We start from the raw sequence: 25,602 nt of genomic DNA on the forward strand, positions 1-25,602 counted from the left end.
TGAAAATCATGATAAATTTGAAGTGATGAGATTTTTTTTGTTTGTTAATTTAACATCATACCAGTATATTAAGTAGTTAAAATGATCCCTACATTGAGGATATTAAAATGCTGCTTACTTGAATGCATCAAGGCAAATCATCTAGTAATATATTTAAAATATATAAGATGATCTAAGCGGGGTCATTCTGCATAACGAGTACTTTTACTTTTGATACTTTAAGTACATTTTGATGCTGATACTTTTGTACTTTTACTTAAGGTTTGAATGCCTACTAATGCCAATTTAAAGGACTTTTACTTGTAGTGGAGCTATTTCACTGTGTGGTATTAGTACTTTTACTCAAGTAAGGGAACTGAATACTTTTTTCCAGCACTGAAAACCATGTATGTATGGTAAATGTCCTGTCCAGAAAAAAATTATGTTTACCCATCAAACTTTGACATGCTACGTTCTAAAACATAGAATAAATACCAGAAAGTCTTCATAAGCTTTCAAGGCTGCTCTTCAATGGGGGTTAAATACCTACAATTTCTCAGCTGAATGGGTTCAAGTACTTCTGCAACACCATGAAGCTGAGACAGCCTCTATTTTCTACATGATGATACATTTTGCTACAACTTTAATTTGGCAAGTTTGTTACAGCTTGCGATAGCTTTTGAATATATACCTCTACAGATGTTTCCTTTACTCCACCATACACTGCCCACGTTGCAAAACAAGTTATAACTTGAATGTGATTGTCTCCCGTTAATGGGGATTTCCACCGGACGCGTTACAGCAGCAGCACGTCTCCACAGCGTTTTTGCTGCGTCTGTCAATTCACACCGGGCGCGTTACAGCAGCAGCACGTCAGCTTAGCGAGCCGGCCGTATACACGCGAGATAACGAGATCACGCGATAATCCGGGAGACCGAAAGATCCCGTGATAAACTTTAAACTCTATTTATACAGTCTATGGATAAACTGTGTGTATAAACAACAACAACAAAAACCAACTTACTTTGCTTCTCTGAGGTGAAAGATATGTTGATCTGACCATCTATCCTTATAAAAACAATATGTTATGTCATAAATGATTGTATGATGTTCCACTTCAACAATCAGTCTCTTGTCGTCCGTGTCGCCGATCCTCTGAGACCCTTTGATTGATTGATTGATTGCTGATCTGGTGCCCCGGTCATAACATAATGTTGATGTGAAGTAGTTTTAGGCTGCATGAACTGCGTATTGTGTTTTGTTTTGAAAGGGGCGGAAGTATTTTACGCTGATTCTGAGTCGGACTTCCTGTCTGGTGCGATCTGCTCTGTTGAGATTCACGCAGCGTCTCGCGGAGAAATAGAAGTCCTACCTAATGCTCGCATAGAGACGCTGACGTGACGCTGCTGTAACGTTACGCTACGCGCCCGGTGGAATTGCTCTCATTGATTAGAGTGTTACCTATTTGCAACGGCATACGCGACGCTGACGTGACGCTGCAGTAACGCGCCTGGTGGAAATCAGGCTTTAGATGCACTCTCCAACTTAAAGTAATCGCAGATTAATTCATCAACTCCTTTTGTATGGCTGCAAGCAGTAGCCACTTTCTTTCACTGGGGAGTAAAAACAGATGTCATTATTAATATTTAAAAGCTGTGTGGGCCTATGTGTTCATGTTTTAATCACTCTATTTTGCTGCATGCACTTGGATGCTTTATTGTGTACATAGCAATCTTTTGACTTGTAATCATTTGACTTGTTACTAGGTGTTTGGCAGTTAAGTTTAATGAATGATTTAGGCCCTTAAAACTTAATTTATGAAAGTTATTTTATAGTTGTTGATGCTACACTGACGTCCTGTTTACATAGCTGATCTTTTTTGATTGGATGGATGGCACTTTTCTCAGCAACTGCTTTACACATTACTATGAAGTCTTGACTAGCGAAGACATTTCTTACACTTTAATGTTGTAACACACTTGGATAAACAGGACTTCCAGGCGTGCATGATTTTGAATGAATCCTTAACTTGTTTCTGGAAATACAGAAAATACAAGCACATCAAATAGTGGCTGCATACATCAGGTTCTGTCTACTGTGTGTAACGCACTATCACTCTTCAGTTTTACTTCTAAACATGCATGTACCAGTTATATGCTTACAATATGCTTCTCCACACACAGTACACTGACGATATCTTGAACACTCAAACAACAAATACTTCGGTAGGCTACAGGTGGTTACATTACACTTTTCCTGAATGGTGAATTACTAGGACAGACACCATTTCATGAGATTAATTTATATACATAAGTTACATTAAGAACAGTCCATTACTCTTTTCGCACACACAATATGTCTGTGTCGCTGTGTTTACACTAGGGATGGGCGTTTGGATGAAACCTGCCAACTCGAGCATCTAAAACGTTTACGATCAATTAATCGATTAATCGCTGCATGCGTACATGGGCAAAATAAAAGATATACAGTACTATGCAAAAGCCTGTTTTGATATTTATTATACTTTTATTTTGAAAGGATGAAAAAAGACTTCCTGTCAATCATAAGACGTTAACGTTAAACTCAAGTGAGGTGATACTGTAAAGATCAAGGAGTTGAATATTTTAGCCCCCGCAGAGGCATGAGGATAGTCCTCACAGTAATCTTGCATATTTAACTGTGTTTCAATGAGTTTTGGATCAAATTAAACCTAATAATACATGTTAGCAAGGTTTGATACAATAAACTTGTTTTTCTCAAATTAATACTCTTTTATTTCTGTGTGTTTTATGATTGTTATTGGGACTTTCAGTTTGCAAACTGTAGCTTTATCGAACTTAATTCTCAGCTCATTGGCTTATTCACGTACGGCCACAGAACTGAATGCTCGGCCGTGTTTCTGTTCAGTGAGTACTGATACGCTGTCATAGATGAAATTAAAATTAAAAAATACACAGATCGATTGGAAAATTCCATGTGATCGACCAAATTCTTAATGACCATTAATTGATTATTGATTAATTATTCCCATCCCTAGTTTACACTACTTTTCACTACTTTTGCTCACCTTGAAATACTACTAGCACATCAAAAATGTGGCTGCATTTGTCAGGTTCTGTCTACTGTGTGAAACCTGGACCCCCTTCTATCTTAACGATGGACCCCTTAGCTGCCCAACATGCCTGTGTGAGCTTCACTCTTGTAACCATTGTTACTTTAAACACATAATCAACACACAGAACACACATACACACACACACACACAAAAAAAAAACTGCACTCACTACTGAAAAGCACTTACATCCAAAAAGCACTTACTTCCTAACAGGACTCAACGTAGTATGCCACTTATTCTTGCTTATTCTTCTGTTGTTTCTCGACTTCATCCTTGCTTGTGTTGTATGATCTCTCAAATGTATGTCGCTTTTGATAAAAGCATCTGCTAAATGACATTGTAGATTGTAGACTTTACCTACTAAAATACTGTAGTTGAACCTCTATTGAACATACATCAGCCTATGAATTAACAGAACAAATTAAATAATATAATACAAAGAAAACATGAGAATAATGCATGATGAGACCGGATGAGAATGCCCTGTGCCCTGTGTACATGTCAATCAACATGCCCATTACTACTGTGGACCCCTACAATGTTGCAACCCTATTTAGTTTGAAACAGGCTTAAAGTTACTGAGCAGACTTTACATAGAAACTTTGTTGATAGATGTGTGAATAGCTAGAGCAATTCATTCCTGCTCTCTATAACCACAGTGTGCTCTTTAAGTAATGGAGACTGGACCACAAAGAGCCCCTTCAAGTTATCAGCCAGCATCTGTAACACCACACCCTCAGCTCCTGGTGTTAGACAGAGCCATCTCAACAGGGAGAATTAACATCGTCCCTCGTCCTTCTTAATAAGACAGTAAAACAACACAGCACCCGGCACATTATTTCTATCCCTTCTGTTCTAATTGCGATCTCCACCGTGTTACTGTCGACTGGGAAATAGAGGCTGACACAATGCTTGTCAGGGCAATGGCTTCACTAGAAAGAGCGGATGTGAGCTCCAAATAAAAGTAATGTTTGGTTAGAACTGATGTACTGTTGTTCCACCCAGTAATGGGTGAAGGAAAGGTGAAAACACTAAGGGGGACAGGAAGACAAAAACAGGACAGATGGGGAAATGGCAAGACAAGCTATTACAGGAGGAAAAAAACACCCAAAGTAAGTGAGTTTCAAAGAGAGGCCGGAAGACACAGACATCCAAGCAGAGAGACAGACAGTATTACTAGGTCAAGATTTGTAAATATGTCCATGTGGGCTTAGGGGAATTTGAGAAGGTTTTAAGCTGATTTGAGTTGGAGAGTCATAGAGTTGCAGTGGGTTTAAGGTTGAGGGTGTTTTTTTTGACAACCTGGGAGATAATTTGCTGCTATTTATAAAAAATGACTCAGCACCACAGCAAACAAACAGCCTTAACATTCTCAGTGATGGGAAGCAACAAATCAGAACAGGAAATAAGTCCTAAAATGAGTTGGTTTGAACATAACCAGCCAGTGGAATGTGTGTGAAGTAATGTCCATTATAGAGACCTTGAAAACAGCAATGAAACCAGTTTTAGGGGTCTTACAGCAGAGTGAAATTAGGACCGGGCCCTGGAGATGCTGGCTTTGGGGAATTTAAACAAAATGTAGAAGGCAGGTGGAAAGTGAAGTAACAGGACAGCTAAGTAATGGGTCTCAGCCTAACAGGGAGTTTATAAAGGAACAAATCGATGAAGTTTGCAGGTTGCTGAAGCATGGAGTGTTTTTCTATAAGAAGTACACATGACAAAGCCAATGGCAGTGTCCTGGCATGGATTAATGCACAAGCTAACCTAGGCTGCAGCCTAGGGCCTTATGTGAGCAAGGCCCCAGGATTGGCTACACTATTTTTAATCATTCAAATTTACTTAAAAGAGAGAGAAAAAAGCTTGACCCCTATTGGCTGGTAAGAAAGATTTAAAAACAAATAAGCAGCTGATTTGGGTAGATGTGATCACCATTTATCAGCTGAACCAATGAACCTGGACCCATCATCTGCCCAAAGACAGGGCTTTCACTCAGGAGACTTGGAGAAAATATGATAGTGGAGTACAAAAAAGAAAAGCACAACAGCTGAAAGAAAACCAGTCCCGGACCACAATCTACTACAGAGAATCTCTTCATTGACTGGACTTAATATCTCAAGGCTGATGAATCTTCATCTAGTTGACAACTACACAATGAAGATCCACAGCAGGAGGGCTGCCAGCTAAGGGCTAACGTTATGTTGAGTGTGACGGCAAACTTATGTTAGCTGTAGCCACGTCTAGCTTTAGTCATTGTGAAGACACCGGCCAAGCTGACTAAAGCTGCCTCAGCCATCTCAATCAGATAAGGAATCTCAAACAGGGACCAACAGTTCAACCACCTCCAAACTTTAAAATGTTGTATGTATGTTGTATCAATACCCTGGACAATAGCACTGGAAGAAGATTTTGTCAATTGGACTATTCAGATAATTATTTAAAATAAGGTCACTTCAATAAGATCTCTGCTGAAATTTAGCAGAGAGGGAAGAAAATCAGCATCTACTTACTCCCTCTTGGTCAGATCTTCCGCAAACACAACATACATTTCCACTGCTACGCTGATGACACCCAGCTCTACCTCTCTACCAAACCCTCCTCATCACTCCCACTTCCTCCCTTACCCTGTCTGCAAGAAATTCATTCTTGGTTCTCCTCCAACTTCCTCAAACTTAACAGCTCTAAAACTGAAGTCCTCCTGGTAGGCACCTCTTCCACTCTCTCCAAATCTAACAGTTCCTCCATCTCCATCAAGAACTCCATTGTCCCTCCCTCCCCTCAGGTAAAGAGTCTGGGTGTCATCCTCGACAGTACCCACTCTTTTCACTCACACATCAATAACTTAACACGGTCTGCATACTTCCACCGCAACATCTCTCGTCTCCGTCCCTCTCTCACTCCACACACCGCTGCCATCCTCGTCCACAGTCTCGTCACCTCCCGGATTGACTACCTGCTCTTTGGTGTCCCCAACAAATCCCTCCAGAAACTGCAGCTCCTCCAGAACTCTGCCGCACACATCATTACCCAGACTCCCACCATTCATCACATCACCCCCATCCTGCAAGAACTCCACTGGCTTCTGATGAAACACCGGATCAACTTCAAAATACTCCTCATCACTTTCAAAGCACTTCACAACCTGGCTCCACCGTACATCTCAGACCTCCTCCACATCTCCACTCCTACCCACTCACTCCTCTCCTCCTCCACCTTCCAGCTCTCTGTCCCTCCTGCCCGCCTCGTCACCATGGGCAGTAGAGCCTTCAGCCGCTCTGCTCCCCTTTGGAACACTCTCCCTCCTGACCTCCACAACATTGACTCTTTGCCACTGTTCAAATACAGACTCAAAACCCATCTGTTCAGACAAGCATATGCCACCTAGTCATTCACTCACCATCCCAATACTGTCTGATGTTTTATTTTGTTGCCACTGTTTGTTTTTGTTTTGTTTTTAATTTTATGTTTTCTTGTACAGTGTCCTTGGGTGCTCTGAAAGGCGCTTATAAATATAATGCATTATTATTATTATTATTATTATTATTATTATTAATAAAAGAAAACAGTTACTCCAACTATGACTTTGCCTGTAACCATTGTTAGCCAGGAGCTTTCTTTTTCAAAACTGGGACTAGTTAAAAATAGAGATAGATTTTCGTCCAAAACAGACTGGATAACCCATCTCTGGACTTGATGTCCACTGAAAGTGATGCTCAGAGCAAATTGGATTTTACCAGCCTCGTTAAGGACTTCTTTGTCATAAAAAATAGGGAAGAAAAATTGCTGAAGGTAGGAATATGTATTTATGATTGCGCTGCTGTTGCGTTAGTGCTGTCATTTTGTGCTGCTGCTGTGTTTATCGTGTCTTTATGGCTTTGTTTTATTTTAAGTATTGCACAGCAGTTTGATTTATGTCTCTGTAAGGGTGTTGAAATCTTTCCACAATAACAGGTTGTGCTGCAGATGTTGTACCTGTTGGGTAAGAGAGCTTGCATATGCACTGTGAAGGCCCTTTATCTGAATTATTGTTTACAGTCAAGTTTATGTCTCAATGTTTGCATGCCAGTGCACCCTGAGTGTATGTGAGTGTGGGTAAAGGAACACATGGCATTAAATCACTTTAATTTTTTTTAAAAGCATGATTTTGGGGGACATGCAAGTCATTACAGCTTTGATAAAATTGGAAAATAGAGAGCTCAAAAATGATCAAAGTTTACTGGAAAAACAATGTGGAAAAAGTAAAGCACAAGTAGGTTTGGTGCCTTATTACATCTGCTTTTCTGGGCAGCCAAGTCGGTTGTTATCAGACTATTGAATTGACGTTTACCAGCTGTTATTATTCCCATACATCCCATAAGTATAGGCAAGTAGGTGCATGCTCTTTGTTCTTGTTGGGTGTAAAAAGCCCATTCAATGAGCAGCTATAATGACATATGTCGCTAGTAACGCCCTCTAATGGCCGTAATAATTATGAACAATGCCATAATGGACATGACAATACAGAGTGTGAAAGGGAGTATAAAGCACGAAAAGTCTAGGAAGATGGGACGAAAAAACCCAGGATTTACACCCAAAACAAAAGTCAACAATATTATTAAAGTGAGGTCATTTAACTTTCTTCTGGCATTTATGTGCATTTATTTTACTTTTTAAACTATCTTTTAGAACACCTAACCAGGAACTTTTTTTGCCGTAACTTTAGTCGTAGATTTGTAGCCTAAACTGAACAAAAGTGAAGGCGAAATGTAACAAAGTGGCGACCTGCCATTGAATGGGCTAATAACAACTTATCGTACCTGCTAGAAGGTAGAGTAGGCCCCTACTTGCCCCTACTTATGGGATGATAAAACACCCATTCAATAGTGTGCTTACATCAAGATTGGGTGTTCTGACAGTAAAATGAACAAGCTTGGCTAACTATAAAAAAAAGCCCTGTTGCAGTGTGGGAAAATGGCTTTAGGAATTTATGATATGAATCAAGTGAGGGATGTAGAAGCCAATTAAAAAGGTGAAAGACTTTTAGCTGCATTTTGTCAGGGAATCAGGCAATATTCACCCATATACTGAAATATAATTTGAGAGAGTGACTACCTCAGATTAAGAGGATTTGAGTGAAGGAGCTGTGGTATTTAACCAGATAAGGTGTTAAAGGGCAGCATAAAATGGGCCAGCGGAGAGGCAGAGGTGGTGCTTAAACATCACACAGAGATCAATAACTCATTCTGTGGTTCCCTCCACATAGTTAATTTCAACCTAAAGCCCCCTGCTAATGTTTAAATCCCCTTTTCAAATCTAAATTAGCACTTCCAGAAAATGATTACTGGGGATTGATGAAGTGTTCCAAGCCTATTTCAGCATAATTACAGTGGTTCTAATGTGCAATTATCAGTATGGCCCACTGAAAAACCGAGACCGTTTAGATGTTAAATACTGCCATTAACATTTGCCTATAAATGTTAAATGCTGTCATTAACATTTGGCTATAAGATGGAATGAAGTTATCTCAATGTTTTCTTGTCAGCCCATATGGGACTGAGTTAAAATTACAATCACAGCCGAGCACACTATACAAGGATTATAGCCAGAGAGGGTAGGATATGGCAGAGAAGGGTGAAAATACCAGAATAAATAATTAAAGAAAGACAAAGGGTGATAGAGGAAAGAGGGGAAAGGTTAGAGGAGGAAAGCAAATAAAAAAAGGAAAAGGTTTTGGAGCAGAAAAATGGGGGACAAACCTAGAAAGTGCTAAATATCCAACAGCTTGTGCCTTTTAAATGACAGATTAAGATCCAGTCATTAGACTACTGAGGTTCCTACTTTATGTCAGGGTTTGGCTACTTATCTCCCCATGCTGAAATTACTTATATGTCTTAAAGAAGCATATCATGTGTCATAGTAGCTACATTTAGGATATATAATTTAGGATTGATGTTGTTCTGGATGACTTAATTAATTGTATTTTGTTAAACAGGCCAGACCTGTGTTACAGTAATGAATAAGCCCACAGTCTCAAATGTTGGTCTTGAGAAGCTGCAAAATTTCATCAACAAATTGGAACCTACACTATACATTTACTACCACCTAATTAGCAACTATGATGTGCCTAATCAACCCTGTGGGAACACTTTCTTTTTCTAAACACTTTCTTTTCTTTAGCTCCGTAACAGCAACAACACAGTCAAAGATTAGATTGCTGACTGGCTTGGTTGGGTCACTGATCATCAGGCACATCACCAATACTTCAAGTGTCTTGTCAAGCTGCCACTGAGTCAAAGTTTGAGGAATGGTGGGCTTTGTATAATTTGTCAAGTTGGAGTAAAAAAAAAAGAAGACTCCATGCTGAAAACTATAATAATAATATAGCTGAATGCTTGCAGTACTACTGGTCTGCATGTATGTAAAGAGAACTTCTAGCTCTTCTAGCTTGTCTATTAACCTTTTGTGTGTGAAAACCAGGGTACCACGGTGAAGGAGTTTTTATAGCAAGACTGGCCTCATTATTTTGTATTTTAGGGAATGGCACAGTTAAGTCCCAATATTAATGGAGGTGACTGTTCATACTAATAAGTTGTGCTTGGTGCCGAATCCGATAACGTAAATCCATTTCTGCTCTTCTGATCTCGAAGAAACATCAATTTGTGTGACTTTTGAGCTTTTTCTTGATTAAATAAAAAACAGGATCCTTCTGTCCCATAAACTGGTGAAATTTGAATATGATCATTCAGTGAAGCCTGGTGGGTTAACCTGTTGTTTAACTAAGATTTTGCTTTTGATTGAAAGTGAGAATTTACTGCAGTAAACAGCTGCTCAACTTGGGCTGGTCCTACTCCTCTCCAGCAGCGTAGTTCACATCAACAATACTTCTCCCTTGTTGGTGACTAAAAACATCCTGAATATAATTAAGTCTGTTGCTGAGACCATCAGCTTTCAGCTTATGCCTCCTTGGCCTCCAAACCAGAGCCGTCTGGTCGAGCAACCCTGCTGAGCTGTGTGTTAAAGCTCCTATTTCTGGCCTTTCCCCAACTTCGTGACATGCTAATTGTCCACTTTGCACATTGTTATGCACCTGGGAGTAATATGATTAAATGTCAGTGCAAGACCATCGCCTGCTCCTGTTGCTGTTGGCCCCGTTAACTGTCAAGCCATAGAAGGGCACAACAGTGGAAGTGGAGGCAGCACTTTAATGGGATTAAATGGCCGCCATGTGCGAACACTTCTTTCAATGCCAGCCCCCATATGGGGTGACCAGCCAAGATGGGAATAACTGGCAGAAGCAAAGGCCAAGGAGGCATGTGGGAGTTTTGCAACCTCCCAGCTGGTCATTTGGCCTCTGATAGAGATTTTTTAAGTCTGTTATAACTTCTATGTGATGGACGAGACATTTCGATCGGCTATGTTCTTCAGTTTGGCTTTCCGCTGCCCTTGTTCAGCAGTGAAGGGGAGACAGTGATGCAGAATCCTGAGATATTCACAAGCTGAGAAAATCAGACACAAAACAAGAGCATGCTATTTCTGTACTTCCTCCAGATAGTATAGATATTTGACACATATTGCAGATATTTTCTGGTTCTCAAAAAATTGAAGATCTTTTCTGAACTTGCCCTCACTGAACTCTTGCACTGCTAAAGTATAAAGCACACCATATGCTGATACTATATACTGTAGGCCAGTGATTCCTAAAGGTTTTTTAGACCACTGCACCCCTTCATGCCATGGCCCCCAAAGCCACACAAACCCCCAATATAACATTGATTTTCACTCACCAGCAACTTTAACATATGCAACTGTTTGTTAATGCAAATATCTAACCTGCCAATCACATGGCAACAACTTAATGCATTTAGGCAAGAAGACATGGTGAAGACGAGCTGCTGAAGTACAAAGCGAGCATCAGAATGGGGAAGAAAGGTGATTTAAGTGACTTTGATCGTGGCATGGTTGTTGGTGTCAGATGGGCTGCTAAGAGTTTTTCACAAACTGCTGATCTACTGGGATTTTCAATGCACGACTATCCCTAGGGTTTACAGAGAATGGTCCGAAAAAGAGAAAATATCCAGTGAGCAGCAGTTCTCTTGTTGATACCAGAGGTCAGAGGAGAATGGCCGGACTGGTTGGAGATGATAGAAAGGCAACAGTGACTCAAATACTCATTACCACCAATGTATGCAGAAGACCGACAGTACAACCTTGAAGCAGACAGGCTACAGCAGCAGAACACCACCACTTTATCAGGTAAACCTTGCTAGATAATAATGTGGCCAGTGAGTGTATGTACACAGATGCTTGAAAGTAATAGTATACTGTAGATTAAATAATAAAAGCCCATTCTCACTAACTCAGAATAAGTGCTTGGCAGATTTAAAATATTAGGATTAGATTTATAATATATTTAACTAAAATGATGAACAACATGACAGCAAGCAGGTCTTACTTCACTGACAATTAACTTCTTATCATTTCTTATCATCTGTGTCAAAACTTTACATTGCATGCTCTGACGGTCACTATGTTTCTAACTGCCAAGCTCCTGAAAAACTCTAGAGCTGGAAAGCACATTGTGTTACTACGATAACCGGCATGTTCTTAACAATATCTCTTTTCTTTTCTTTATCTGTTTTTCATGTGTTTGAAAATGTAATAAAAAGCAATGTTAATTTAATGTAAAATGACATCATAAATCCTTCGCCGCCCTTGGTGCACCCTTGGTCTGCCATAAAGGCACCCCACTTTGTGAACCCCTGCTGCAGGCTGCTGGAAAGGGTCCAGCTGTATGATTGGCTTTATGTTTCAGCGGTGCCTACAGACCAAAGAAATGAGCACAACAATTTCTCTAATATCAATTTTTCTGCAATGTGTTGGAATGTATTTACAGGAAAAAAACTAACTGTGCAGCTTTCACGATGAAACTCATTCAGAAAACAACTTTCTGCTGGCTTAGCTTCAATTTGTCTCCAAGTTGGTCAGATGACTGTTACAGTGGGAGTAATAGAAAAAAAGGAAACTCCAGTATGAGCCTCGACTCTGGAACCACAATCAGCCACTGAGGCCTTTAAATTGCGAAATCTGCAAACCATTCCCTTCCAGAAAGCTCCAAAGACAGCCACGATAGCCCCTCACAAAGCCACACATCAGCACCCAATAGAGCACTACCTCTTGAATTTTCATGTGGTGGGTGAATGACAACTCTGATTTATACCCCTATTGAGAGGAGGTGGCCCTGTGGAGAGTTTTTGATGTACTAGTCTAATATAATTCAAATGCATTTCTATATACAATGCAGGTAGTTGGCAGTAAGTGCTGTCCTTTCTATCCTTGTATTTATCTCTGTCTCCCTCTCTCCATCCCTTGCCTCCACAGAGGTATCTCTCAGACTGTGTGAATCCAGCTGAGGTTTGCCTTTGATGTTTGGTACTCTGCGTCCTGTAGAGAGGCAAAGACTCCCTCCTGCACTGAGGGGGAAACACACAACTGCAGCCCACAGAAAAACAACTGAACACTTTTCAGTAAAAACAAGGATATTCAGTTGAGGGACTTTGGTTTTTCTCTCTGTTCCCAACATGTTACTGGCCTGGAGGTGCTTTCTAACAGTTGATGTCAACAACTGGCCGAGTGCATAAAGCTGCACAAGGCTAAACTTTTTATGGATAGCCGGCACCCCGAACCCGTCACTATTTATGATGTGAAAACTGTGAAAAAAAAATCTAAAAAGGTCACAGCTGTAAGAGAAAAGGGTAGAGATGAGGGTTAACTGTGGAGTTTGAGCTAACAGGAACTTCTTACATTTAGAGATTTTAGACCAAATAGTTCCAGGAACTATGGAATCAGAGGAACTACAATTAAAAATCCCTTTTGCACATTGTGTTTCCGCCACGTCCGTTCCTGAGAACCAAAAGGTTCCTGGTCCTCTGGGGAAGTTCCTTCCTTTGAAACACATTTAATGATAATTTATAACTGAGCAAAATCCAATCCAGAACTTCACCAAACATAGAAAACTATGAAAAACAAGTGAGCTCTTTCTCCAGGGAAACCTGCACTCATTAACAATGAACATCATCACTGTCCCCACATATTTTACACTCTAAGAAGATATTTATGTCAAGGGATTTCACTGCAATGTTAGATTAAGTTTGAGTAATGAACTCTGGGTAATACAGTCCCTCAACCTTTAAAACTTAAAACACTGGGATTTGTCAGGGTGTAAAGCTTTCTAGTGTAGCTTTATGATACACTAAAACAAAGCCCTGAACCAAGTAAAGTAAGCACCACAGTCAATGCCTGGATCGGCTCTGTAATTATTTATGACAAAAATCCGTCTTGAAATGTGTAGCCACATCAATGAATGATTCCTCACCTTCTCTCCTGTTGACCTTAGCAAAAACCGGCCCATGGCTGCTGGTTAGATGGGAGGAGCTTCTGAATGATGGTGCCGGCAGATTGGCCACCAGTTGGCTTTCACACACCTCTGTTACCAATCACAAAGCAGAAAAGACAGTTTGGAATCATTAATCGTTCATTGAAGTGATGGATCAATATTTTACAGTGTGTTATCTCGTTATAATGTTGGCGTAAAGCAGACTGAAGGAAGTGAAGGAGATTTCTTCTAATCTAAAGGTTAAACTTGAAGCTCTCTTGAGTACCCATGACAGATAATTGTAGGCTAGGGAAGATAATGGGTCATGCAGAGCAGCAACATGACTAAGACAACTTGGTTTCAGAGGGAGAGGAAAGTCAGTGGAGACCTTTTCATGCCTCATACACTTTGATGTTTATAAATGTCAAGGGTAGGAACTGGAGTTATAAGTTGAGTATAAATGGACTCTGAATTGGTGACCCATGAACATCTGTTCAGTATTCAGTATGCTCCTGTGTTAGTGTTGTTACAGGAAGGCACTGGAGTTAACTGGATGTTAGCATATTGCTTGATAAGGTATTAGAGGAAAACACAACAGCAACAATGATTTTATTCCACTAAGAATTTTCGTTCTCTGTAGCCTCAATTTGATATGTCTTCTTTGAAGATGATGGACATGACCAGTATATCTATAAACGTGTGGCTGTGGCTCAGTTCGTAACTGGTCCACTAATCTGAAGGTCGTGGTTTAATCCCTGACCATGGCAGCCTACATGTCAATTTCACCTGATGCTGCTTTCATCGGTGTATGAATGAATCCCTGATGGTGCACCTTTTAGGGAAGCCTTGGCCACCAGTATGAATGTGTGTGAATGAGTGCTGTCCGTAGTATAGAGTGCTTTGAGTGGTCGCAAAGACTAGGAAAGTGCTATATAATTGCAGTCCATTTAACAATGTGACAATTTCATTTAGCAGACACTTTTATCCAAGGCAACGTACATTAACAGTGCAGTATATAGGTTACTGCCTGTGTTGGTTGTTACAGCAAGCAGAGATATCGTACAAGCATGTAATCATTTAAGTTATACAATGCAGCAATTGTCAGTTGGTAGTAAACACACAGTAAGGTTGGTCCCTCCTCACTGGCTCAACAAGCCAAAGAGAGAGAAAGAGAGATAGCAGCAGTGGTTAAGCATGCTAGAGAGTGGATGAAGAGAGGGAGTGACATCAGTGAAAACAGTAAGTCTGAGGAAAAAAACATATATTATATAATTATATAATTATATAATTATATATATATATGATATTTAACACTAGAACCATCAAGGTGGTCTGACAGATTCTTTGGATTTTTATAATGCAAATAACTACCACAAGTCTTTCAGCCCATGACTTTTCCAGGCAGAAAAGTAAGTCTCTCACATGCAGTGAACCACAGATATTTATTATATGTCTGAATGTATTATAAACTTCTGTGTCATCTTGATTTCTTCCTCTCTAACTTTTAAATACATTGTTCTTCCATGAAACAGAAAACACAGAAAAGCACACACAGTCTTCTGATTATCAACCAAGCAGCAACCTCCGAGTTTGAGCATGGAGGCAAACCATGAAGTGCCTTAAGCTGCATTCTACCGAAAATTCCAAGACGCCAGCTGAATAAGCATTTTGGTCCATTCATTTCAATACAAAATGAGAAAACTTCTCACTTGATTTATTACCTCAGAAATGTTTTAAGGACAACACTACTCACTGGTAAAAAATCTTCTACAAGACAATATGATGTTAATAGTGTAAATAATGGTCCCATTTACAAGAAAATAGAAGATAAAGAATTGTATGATTTGGGGCGTGGCTACCTTTGATTGACAGGTAACTTACAAGGCGAGCCCTCATCAGGAGAGAAGAAAAGCAGTGCGTATCCACGGCAACGTGTCAATAAAGTCTAAAATAAAAGTAAATTTATTATCTCTTAACCTTGACCCTTTCACACTGTATTTTCACTTAATGAAATTAATAATTTTGTTCATTAAAAAAGTTGTGGAAATTTTTTTGCTGCTGGTGAAGAATGAAATAGAGACTTCTGCCTGCCGACAATGGTTTATTTCTTTGCAAAGAAAGGTCATTCAACACATGAGCGGTCAAAATGAAGAAAGACCCAGAAAAGCAGGAGAACTGTTCAATTTATGCCTGGAGAACACCCACTAGGTGTGGTGCACACCTATATGCTAACCAAAGGTCTGGCGTAGATCCTACTTCCCCCAGAGGTTGGCCTCTTGCAGTGATTGCATTTAATTATCAAATTAGGTCTGCACATCACAAAGAAGACCTTTCTAGATGTGAGAATCTCATCTGGACATCCCATTTGAAATACAAAGGGGACCTTTTCAGGTGTAAAATCTCATCTGGATATCACATTTGAGACACAAAGGGGATCTTAAAGTAGTGGCAGGAAAGGGGGAGGGAGTCTGGCATTTTAAAGTGGGTGAGATGAAAATTACTCTTACAAAAAATGTCTTGTTCAGAGTTTGGTTGGACTAATAGACACTCCAAGGAGTCGCTGTTCATTTTTCTTATGTAAGTAACATACATTTTGTTTTTGTTTTCTGCTAGCCAAAACGAACATCCCAGTTAATGCTCCAGTTAATGCTAACATGAATTAGCAGCAACTTCGCTCAGTCAGGTTGCCGGTGTAGAGAGGCTTGTAGTCAGTGTCGTCAGATCCCTCTCGCTCCTCCACAGTCCAAATATGGTCTGCTCCCCGTTTCCAAAAACAAGATGGCAATGAGTGTAACGCTGAACTTGATGCCACAAACAGGCAGTCCAATAAACCAATGGGTGACGCCACAGTGACTACGTCCATTATTTAACCAGTCTATGTTATCAACTAATGTTGCCAATCTGTACTTTATTGCTTGGGAGCCACTTCTGAATAGTTTACGTGGAAAGGAAAGCCACTGTCCAGCAGAAGATATCTGTGTCAGCTAGTATCTACCCTGCTGAAGAGTTCTTTTTGGCAAGAAACTACTTTTAGGGCTTATGTTCTGCAGCTGACAAAAGCAGTTATGAAACAGGAGCGGTGACTAAATTAGTAAATTATTCATGGGGGTGCAGCTTCCCCAGAAAACATGATTATTAACTAATTATCAAATGTTCACTTGTTTCCATGATGGTTGCGTAAGCACAATCTCAAATCCCTCTTTTTAATGGATGTTGTTTTATAACATTAAAAAGAGAGCCAGTTCAAATTATTCACATTCCTTTCAGAGGTGCCAGGTCCTGTCTCACTCCTCTGACAACAAGGCTTCAGCTGAGATTACTTTGTCAACATTATTGTACTTCATTTCAAGCACAGAAAGATTTTCATTACCTGAGACTATAAACCACAAGCTGTTGACAGTTTTGAATAGCCTGTCATATCCACCTAAGTCTACCCGGTCTATCTCTTCTCCTCGCTGCAGACACTTCAAAGTTTGTCTGTGCATTTCCATTAAAGCTCAGGTCATTTGCTGCATCTTGAGACAGAAAGGAATCTGCAGAGAACTCATGGCTTTGTGTGGCGGTGCACCATAACAAATGGCAAAATCCGCTTTGAATTATGATCTCACGCTATTAACTACTCTGCTCACACCTGATGTGTTTTGTATTTATGTGTGAAGCATGTGGAATTGACCTCTCAATTGTCACTTTTTAAAACCTGGTAAATGTTTTCAGTATGATTTTAAATGCAGAGAGAAAGATCACCTTAAAATACACCAAAACACTTCGCCAGGAAAACTACTGCATCCCTGTCATATCTCTGGTTTGGTTCATGGTTTTAGGGACCACATTCTGACAGATGGTAATGCTCAGAAATTCTGTGATATGCTCCTGAGTAAAAAGTAAAAAAGTTAATTTCAACTACTGGTTCTGAAATCTTATAAAAGAACAGATATTGGATCCTAACACATTTCATAGTGCTGCTGTTTCTTCATCTCCATCCAGCCAGGCCTGAAGCTGAAAAGCACAAAGCAAGCTGTAGACTAAGCAGAGTTCCGACTGTAAAATGCAGTTGAATTAGTGTAGACAGGTGAAATGAGCAATGTAAAACCTCAGTGGGATAATGTGTCGTGAGAGCAAGGCCTTTGCAAGAAAAGCTGGTTAGAAGAAGCAGAGGTGTTTGAACAGGCGCGGCAGATTTTCTCTCAGAGGAGTACTGACATTTAGAAGGTGACTGTGGGAAAAATGTGAAGCACAAATGTAAAGCACAAATACAGAAAGCTTAGAGGAACATGAAGGTAAAAGGCTGCTGAACTATCAGCCACCACTGACCAGGGCTTTGTCAGGATCTAAAAAGCAATTCTAAAACTAAGCTACAAGGAATTCACACTTTCTTTAGAAAACGCTCGACCCAAGGCACACAGACTGCTGTCAGTCTGTGGCCTGAGAGAAAGCAATGCACAGTGCAGCAAAACTGCCTTTGTTTGTTTTGGATGAATTTTATGCACAAAACACACCCATGTTTAATTAAGAGACTTCAGCCTGTTCTGCCCTCAAAAACGTCAATACAGGTTGTGTGTACAGGCAGCGAAAAACAAGCTATGTCTACGTATTTCACAGTCTGCTGTAATGCATCTTGCTGACGTAGTCGTGATTGACAGCCAAGTGAAGTTTAAAAGGGCGGATTCCATCGTTCAGTTGGAGTTTCGGTGGACTTTCAGCAAGGAAAGCAGGGTTCGCGTCTCTTGTGAAAACAAAAATAAATTAGTTACGTTGTTTACTTAAGTTACATGAATCACGTTTTACGTTTTTTACGTAACTTGCGGTAGTCACGTGACCCTTGTAACTACTTCACGTCCAGCATTTACGTACATTTATTTACTGTTTAAACTGTCTTTTATAAAGCCTTACCAGGACGTTTTTTTGCCCTAAACCTATGCCAAAGGGTTTATAACATAAATCCACAGAAACTGCAGCCTTTTTTACAACCACAAACATGTGATGTGTGTGCTATTTTTAGATCGTGCCACTGTACCGTAAAACACAAGCTGCTATACGTGCCGTAATTTGTGCTACTGACACACGACCTCTTCTGTCGTTTAGGTTGAAGAACTTGTTGGAGACTTAATACAAGCCCTTTGCCATTTGCACCTTAAAGGTTGAGTTTGCCACGCACTTAATGAACTTGCACCATGTGCCATAAATTGTTTATATTGGTCCGTAAATGTCACAGAGACCTTTGAAAAAGAGCAGCAATGTTATTCTGTACCTGGATCATCCCAGACACTGTACCTGGACTACATCTTCTATTGAATAAAGCATCTATTGACGCGAGTGACAACACTGTAATGCAGCTGGTGTGTTTTGGGTTTTGGGTTACAGGAGAGAGAGAAACAAAAGCAGAGACAGAAAGTCCATCCACCTGCAGAATATCAACCATTTTACCATTTTAGCAAAATAACTCAGTGTCCAGAGAGACAACAAAGGATCCAGCGATGCGGAATACTGATGAGATCCATCCATCACTTCAACAAACTACAGGTAAAAGACTTCAGAGCAGTGTAAGTTTCCCAGACAGTCAGTGCCGACTTGTTGATCAGTGTGATCTCTCTCTTGCTCTCAGAGTAAGCAGTGGAAAACAGCTCTGCTTGTTTGTTTGTGTCTTTACAAACCTCTCACCCTTTACCAAAGAAGTAGTAGATGAAGGTTTATCTCTATTATACACTGTGTCTGTTTGACTATAGACAAGCTCCTGGAAAATAAAAAGGAGCACAAGAGCACAAACTTCCGCCAACAAAACCTCTCTCACTTAGAGGGAAGACTTGTTTTAATTGTTTCTAAAAATAAAATTCAGCCTTGAATTTACCATCTGAACCCGAAAACACACCCTATAGAAGTGGGGATTAAACCTCTGGTTCTGTTGTCTTTACAATAATGGTTATACACGATGCTTTTGTCTAGGTTTAAAGACTAAAATGGGTCAATACAGGAAAATTAACAGCCACTCAAACAAGAACGAAGGTTTTTTTTTTTACCAGGATTACCAGAAAGAAAGAGGGTTGACACACAACTCTCTACTCAAGATGAAACCCTGTTTTGTTTTCTGCCTTGTCAGCTGTACAACTATATATTTACGGGTTTGATTGGGAAACAAGTAAACCTCAGAGTCATTTTGTGCCGTTTGTGAGGTATTGTCGTCTCTGTGTCTCACTATGAATGACTGAAGAAATGTCAAGAAGAGATATTTTCTTTTTTGTGTGCTTTTAATAACAAAACTTACTTCTTCATAGTCTGCTCTTGTAATGGTTATGGCAACCAATCGGTTGGTCCTGACTTTAATATCTAAACAACACAACTTGCCACGATATTCAATGAGGGACCAAGATGGACCAAGCTTTATGATCCCATGGGGTTGAAGCCTAATGTATTGTCCAATGCTTTGGTTTATGACCCAATACTTGCAAAATTAATGAACTTTCCATCAGGCTCAGCTTTACATTATTTGCCTTTTAAGAAGACTTTCTTGCTCTTCATAATCAACACATTGTCATCCCAGCAGATTCCGACGTTTTGTCATTCACTGTGAACTGAAACACGGCCAAGCATTCGGTTCTGCGACTGTACGTGAATAAGCCAATGAGCTGAGAATTAAGTTGGATAAAGCTACAGTTTGCAAACTGAAAGTTGCAATAACAATTATAAAACACACAGAAATACAAGAGTATTCATTTAAGCAAAACTAGCTTATTGTATCAAACATTGCTAGCATGAATTACTAGGTTTAATTTGATCCAAAACTTATTTAAACACAAAACACACTTAAATATGCAAGATTACTGTGAAAACTAACCTCCTGCCTCTTCGGAGACTCAAACATAAAACATGTTACTCCTTTACGTTGTCTTTACAGTTGAATCTCACTTGATTTAGTTTTATGATCAACAGGAAGTCTCTTTTCGTCCTTTCAAAATAATTATGTTGTGTTGTTTTAATACATACTGGAGTATACATGTTTTAATACATACTGGAGTATACATAAAAACATACACATCAATTGATTGTTAGTTAACTTCAGGCAATATGATTTACAGGCTATAAGCCATGTGATTGATAGAGGATTTCCTAAAGCCTTTATAAGTAAATTAATCCTACTTATTATGTCAGTTTATGACTTTATATCTAAGCTCTTAAAGCATTTTGTTGAGTCGTCCAGAATGGTACAAGTCAAACTAATAGTTAGTCTGGTAAAGCAGTTTGCCTGAGACTGATGTGAGTGTAGACTGGAGCCTGACAGCCTGACAGCTTAAATGAGACGCTCTGCTGCCGGGCTGACTGCTAACAAAGAGAGAAATAGTTGTTCCTCATTTACAGCCATTCATCTGTCTGTCGGTGACAAACCAGGCAGGCCTGTAATTCTGCTGACTCTCACCATCTAAGACCTCCCTTGTTAGAAATCACATTACATTTATAGAACACTTGTAGATAAACTGCTCTCTGCAACATAATTAACTACTTTTTCCCAGTGAATGGTATGAAAACAATGCTGTAATTTCTTCTGTGCTAACTGCATTAATATGTGGCTCCATGGGAGGCAGGCCCAATCAGCAGAATTAAATGATCACAAAAAAAAACTGCACTGCAACAAAACAGCAATTAAAACATTTATCTGGAGTCTATGAGGTTTAACCCTCATCACATTAGCACACATGCTGAGTACAAACAAGAAATTAATGCAAAAGACATCAGTAATGAGAAGGAAAATTCAAAAAATCATTCACAATGAAATATATCAGTCTTGTGCAGATTTGGGCGAATTGCTGCAGGTTACATCACTTCTACTAATGGACCCAGGGGGAGGTGTGTGGACTATGTGATGAACATTTCATTAATGGATACTATTTGCATTTCAAAATAGGGACAAGAAATTAAATGGCATTCTTTTATTTTCCTTTTCTCATTGAGAGGACATTAAGTCACAGAACACTCTTCAAATTATCTTGCTCTTCTTTCTCTCTTTCTTTTGCCTCCAGCACTTAGGCTTGGTTTTCCCTGTGGGTGGAGAAGAACTGAAATTTCTCTTCTTTTTTAGATAATCAAGCAAAGCATTGCCCTCTTTTCTGAAAGACAAGAAAAGTTTGTGCAGGACTTAAACCTTGCACTACATAGATTTTGCAAGACAGTATTGGTTAATTGCAACAAGTCATGCAAATTAAACTACATGTTGTAATTGTCCTGCAGAATGCTAAAGAGTTTGGTTTAAATTAACTACTTTGTTTAGTTTAGGGGACCTTTGACCTAATAAAGTAATTTCTTCTTCGATATCAATGTTCTGAATGCTGTTAACCTCTAAGTCACAAGGGATTTGTGTTCTATTTTTCCCTGTCTTGTGTTTTTCAGTCACCTTTTTGCTGAGTTTCTTGAAGTGTTCTTTTGTCTTTTTGGTGTAGGCTTTACCTCAATACTGTCTCACTGAAAGATTGACTCTCTAAGGCCGCGTTCAGACTGCAGGCGAATCTGATTCAAATCAGATTCCTACTCAAATCAGATTTTTAGGGCTGACTGTCCACACTGTTTTTAGCAAGTGTCCAAATCGGATATGGCTCTGTTCAGACTGGGCCACATTATTGACTGATCTGACAGGTTGCTATAGTAACAGCGTCAGAGCCATATAATTGCGACGGCGACAAGAACTAAAACAACAAACATGATGGAGGCAGGTCACCTCAGTATAGTGGCCTTGTCACTGTCCAGTAGAGGTGCAGAACATCTCAGACGCACCAGGGGAGAAACCGGGCCGATGGACGCCCCCGTCGGGCCCGTATGAGTCGGGCGCGGCTGCCGGTCGACACCTCGTCTCCGCGCTGCCGGCGCTACGCGTGCTGCATAGAGTCACGTCACGGACAGTCAAAACCGATCTGAGTGTTTGGAGCGGTTCAGACTGAGACGCATATGTCCAAATGCGATCTGAAACTACCTCCCAAAGGTGGTTTCGATCCGGTTTGCAAAAATCGGATTTCATGTAATTTGTGACTGTTCAGACTTCAAAAGAGCCATCCAGTTCCAATCTGGATGGGCTAAAAATCGGATTTTGGCTGGCAGTCTGAACACGGCCTAAGCCAGGTGTATCCAAAATGAGTTAAAACCCCTTAACAACACACAGGTGACCTCAATTTTACTAATTATGTGACTAGTCATGTACTATAACTAGTACATGTACTTACATATAGTATCATAAAATTATTATTGCAAACAAGTATTTTTCTGTTGATCAGGGCCCCAAAAAAGTGACTTTGAATACTTTGTTTCAGTGCTGTAAACACAAATTAATAAATCTTCAATGTTCAAAGTTTCACAATGAAATACACGCTCCTGTTCCTCCTATTTTGTTGTATTTGCTGATTTGTGAGCAAGGACAGAGTTTCCTTGGATGAAATCCTGCAACTGAAAACTATTCAGCTCCCCAAGGCCTCTTCAACCAACTCTCAGCTCTTAAATAATTGCCATCACTGATAAATGCTTGTTGTAAAACAGGAGAATTCAGGGTTACTTTTACAACCTGTATCTCCTTTTTTTATAGTTTGGCCATCATTCTGGTTTGTCATCATACCATAACTATCACTGACACAGAACCGGCAAGAACCCCACAGCACAACACTTAACCATTTTAGGTAAAGTAGCAATGTTGAAATGGTTTATTCCAGTTAACAGGCAGGGTCAAAACTAGAAGATCAATCTGAAAATGCAAATTCAACCAGCAGGGATCAGGCAGGAAATCAGAGTCCAGGAAACATGTAGAAGTTCAGACAGGCAGGATCAGGACTGAATGCTTAGAGAGAAATGCAAAAGACCATCCTGCACAGACTAATGGAAGTGGGCCAGTATATATACTACTGAGGCCATCAGGGAAATGGGAAGCAGGTGAGCTAGGGGTAGGAGCAGGTCAGGTGGTGGAACCGGTGGGAAAAGAGTAATCAAAGACGGGCTGTCAGAATTGGCAAATAAGTAAAGGCACCTACAAACTCTACAGAGCTGCTGTACTGATCACATTACACCGACTGTATTATAATGAGGTATGTTGAAGCTGTTGTGCTTTTGTTTGACATTTCCCAAGGAGTACAAGTCTTTCTGGTCTCCAAACTACATTTGCTTAACAAAACATGTGCAAGAAGTCAGTGATATTGGTAAAGACCACACGTGAGACAGGAGTTCTATTCTCCAAGAACTGGTGTCCACAAAAAGCTAAGTTGTGTGTTGATTTGCAGCAACAACAAAAAAACAAGGAAGAAAAAGAAAAAATAGCTATACTTGCTGATGGATTGTTGACGGTTGTATGACTCCTCCACCTGATAATTCCCTCATCCTGTATCCTGCTCTCTCATTGGATTTTGGTCTTTATTGTCATCTTTGCCACAACAATTTTCACCTCTAGTAGGTCCAGATATTTAAGCTGATAGATATCTTTCAGGAATCTTTATTGAAACTGTAACAATACATACGTACAGAAGTACTTTTTTTTTCTTTTCACAAAGAGGGAGAGGTCAGAATAGAATCAGTTCATGAGTAATAGTCCTGATTGTTATAATCACTAGTTATGGTGCCACTCTACAACGAGGCAACAAGTATAAACGCTGTCATTAAATCTGAAAGGAGGAAGGTCAAAACAGGAGGTTAAGTAATTATGAACCGTATGTATAACTCATCTGATGTTAATTTGCTGTTTAATTGATTGAGACGGAATACAATGAGGGAGGATGCTTGTGCTTGACATGTGATACTTAAATGTCCTTTAAGTAGCATGAGGCTGACAATAGTAAATTACTATACATAAATGCATCACAATGAAAGTTTAAAGAAAATTCTAGGTTAATAAAACATCTTAGAGCATCTTTTTTGTGGTAGGGCAATAAAAGTGTATACATTAGTGGGCTTTATGTTTAAACACCTTAATTCTGTGAAAGTTAGGCATGTTGTAGAAGTCATATATGCCCAGTAAATGCTGATAAATATACTGTATTTTAAATCAGATGTAATGCTTGTAGTCTCAGTACGAGAATGTAAGAATGATAAATAACCAAAAACAAAGTGGGAATGCAGTTTTCAGCATGAGTAAAAAAGAAGCTATTCTATGCACTACTTTGCTTGTTATTGGTTCACTCAATATCTGAAACCTCATGGTAATATTATAAAGAATGTTTCCATTCCGACAGGCCATTTAACAATGAAAACACCTAAAAGAATGTATGTGCTAATAAATTTAGCTCTGCTCAGAGATAACGATAATTGTCACGGAGAAAGTGCCAATGGCTTCAAACCGTGCGCTCTACCTGTTTCATAACAGCAGGGGTTTTTTCAAAGAAAAGGTAATTGCATTGAAAAACCATGTTACAGTATGTCGCCCCGCTGGCAGGAAAGTAAGATTGTGCTACAGGAGAACAGGACTTTATTGCTGAAACTTGTGTTGCTGTGCACCACAGAGCTGCATCTGTGTGAAGGTGAGATGAGGGGAGTCAGGCGAATGAATCTGACATCACACACACACACACACAAAAGAAAAAAAAAGAAGAAAACCCACTGATGGGTGAAATGAGAGAAGGAGTTGGGAGTGTCACTGCATGGCTTAAAGACGGAGGGCAGCTACAATGAATGTCCACACAGGGCACTGAACCAAACTCCTCCATCTATGTGCATTCCTCATTCTTTCTTTTACAAACTCCTGCTCTAGTTTCTCCATTTTTCTCTTCTCTTTCTTCTTTTGTCCCATCACAACAATCGAATAATACTGTTCTTTAAATTCTCTGTTGTAGCATTCCTGGCTGAATGAAGGTCGACTCTTATACTGATGGTTCACAAGGTTTATTCAAAACTGTAGCTCCATGAATATGATAAGACATTCCTTGACCACCTTGTGAATTCACCTTAAGAGCTACGAGATGGGAAAACAATAGCAAATATTAGCATTAGCCCTTTAGCAAATAAACACTTTAGCCATTAATATATATGACAGAAGAAAATAAACATTTACAAACCTTGTGTCTCTGTCAGCCAGGCATTGTAGAAGCTATTTTTCTACTTTATATCAACTTTATATGAATTACGAAGCACTCATTATTTAACGCTCGTTTTTCATTTTACGTTCCACTTAATTTCCTGTCACTGCCTTTCAAAATAAGAGCACCAGTTT

The 25,602-nt window shown here is 39.7% G+C and overlaps 1 protein-coding gene across 1 annotated transcript in view; it reads right to left on the reverse strand.

Moving 5' to 3' along the window:
* LOC131977504 (contactin-associated protein-like 4) overlaps positions 1-25,602 on the reverse strand; it is a 139,906-nt gene that overhangs the window by 106,690 nt on the left and 7,614 nt on the right. Inside the window, exon 2 of the mRNA XM_059340835.1 lies at positions 13,443-13,553. Within this exon, the coding sequence (XP_059196818.1) occupies positions 13,443-13,553 (111 nt within the window). The remainder of the gene's footprint in view (positions 1-13,442; positions 13,554-25,602) is intronic.

The sequence above is a fragment of the Centropristis striata genome, chromosome 9, assembly GCF_030273125.1.
Source record: "Centropristis striata isolate RG_2023a ecotype Rhode Island chromosome 9, C.striata_1.0, whole genome shotgun sequence".
Lineage (NCBI taxonomy): Eukaryota > Metazoa > Chordata > Actinopteri > Perciformes > Serranidae > Centropristis > Centropristis striata.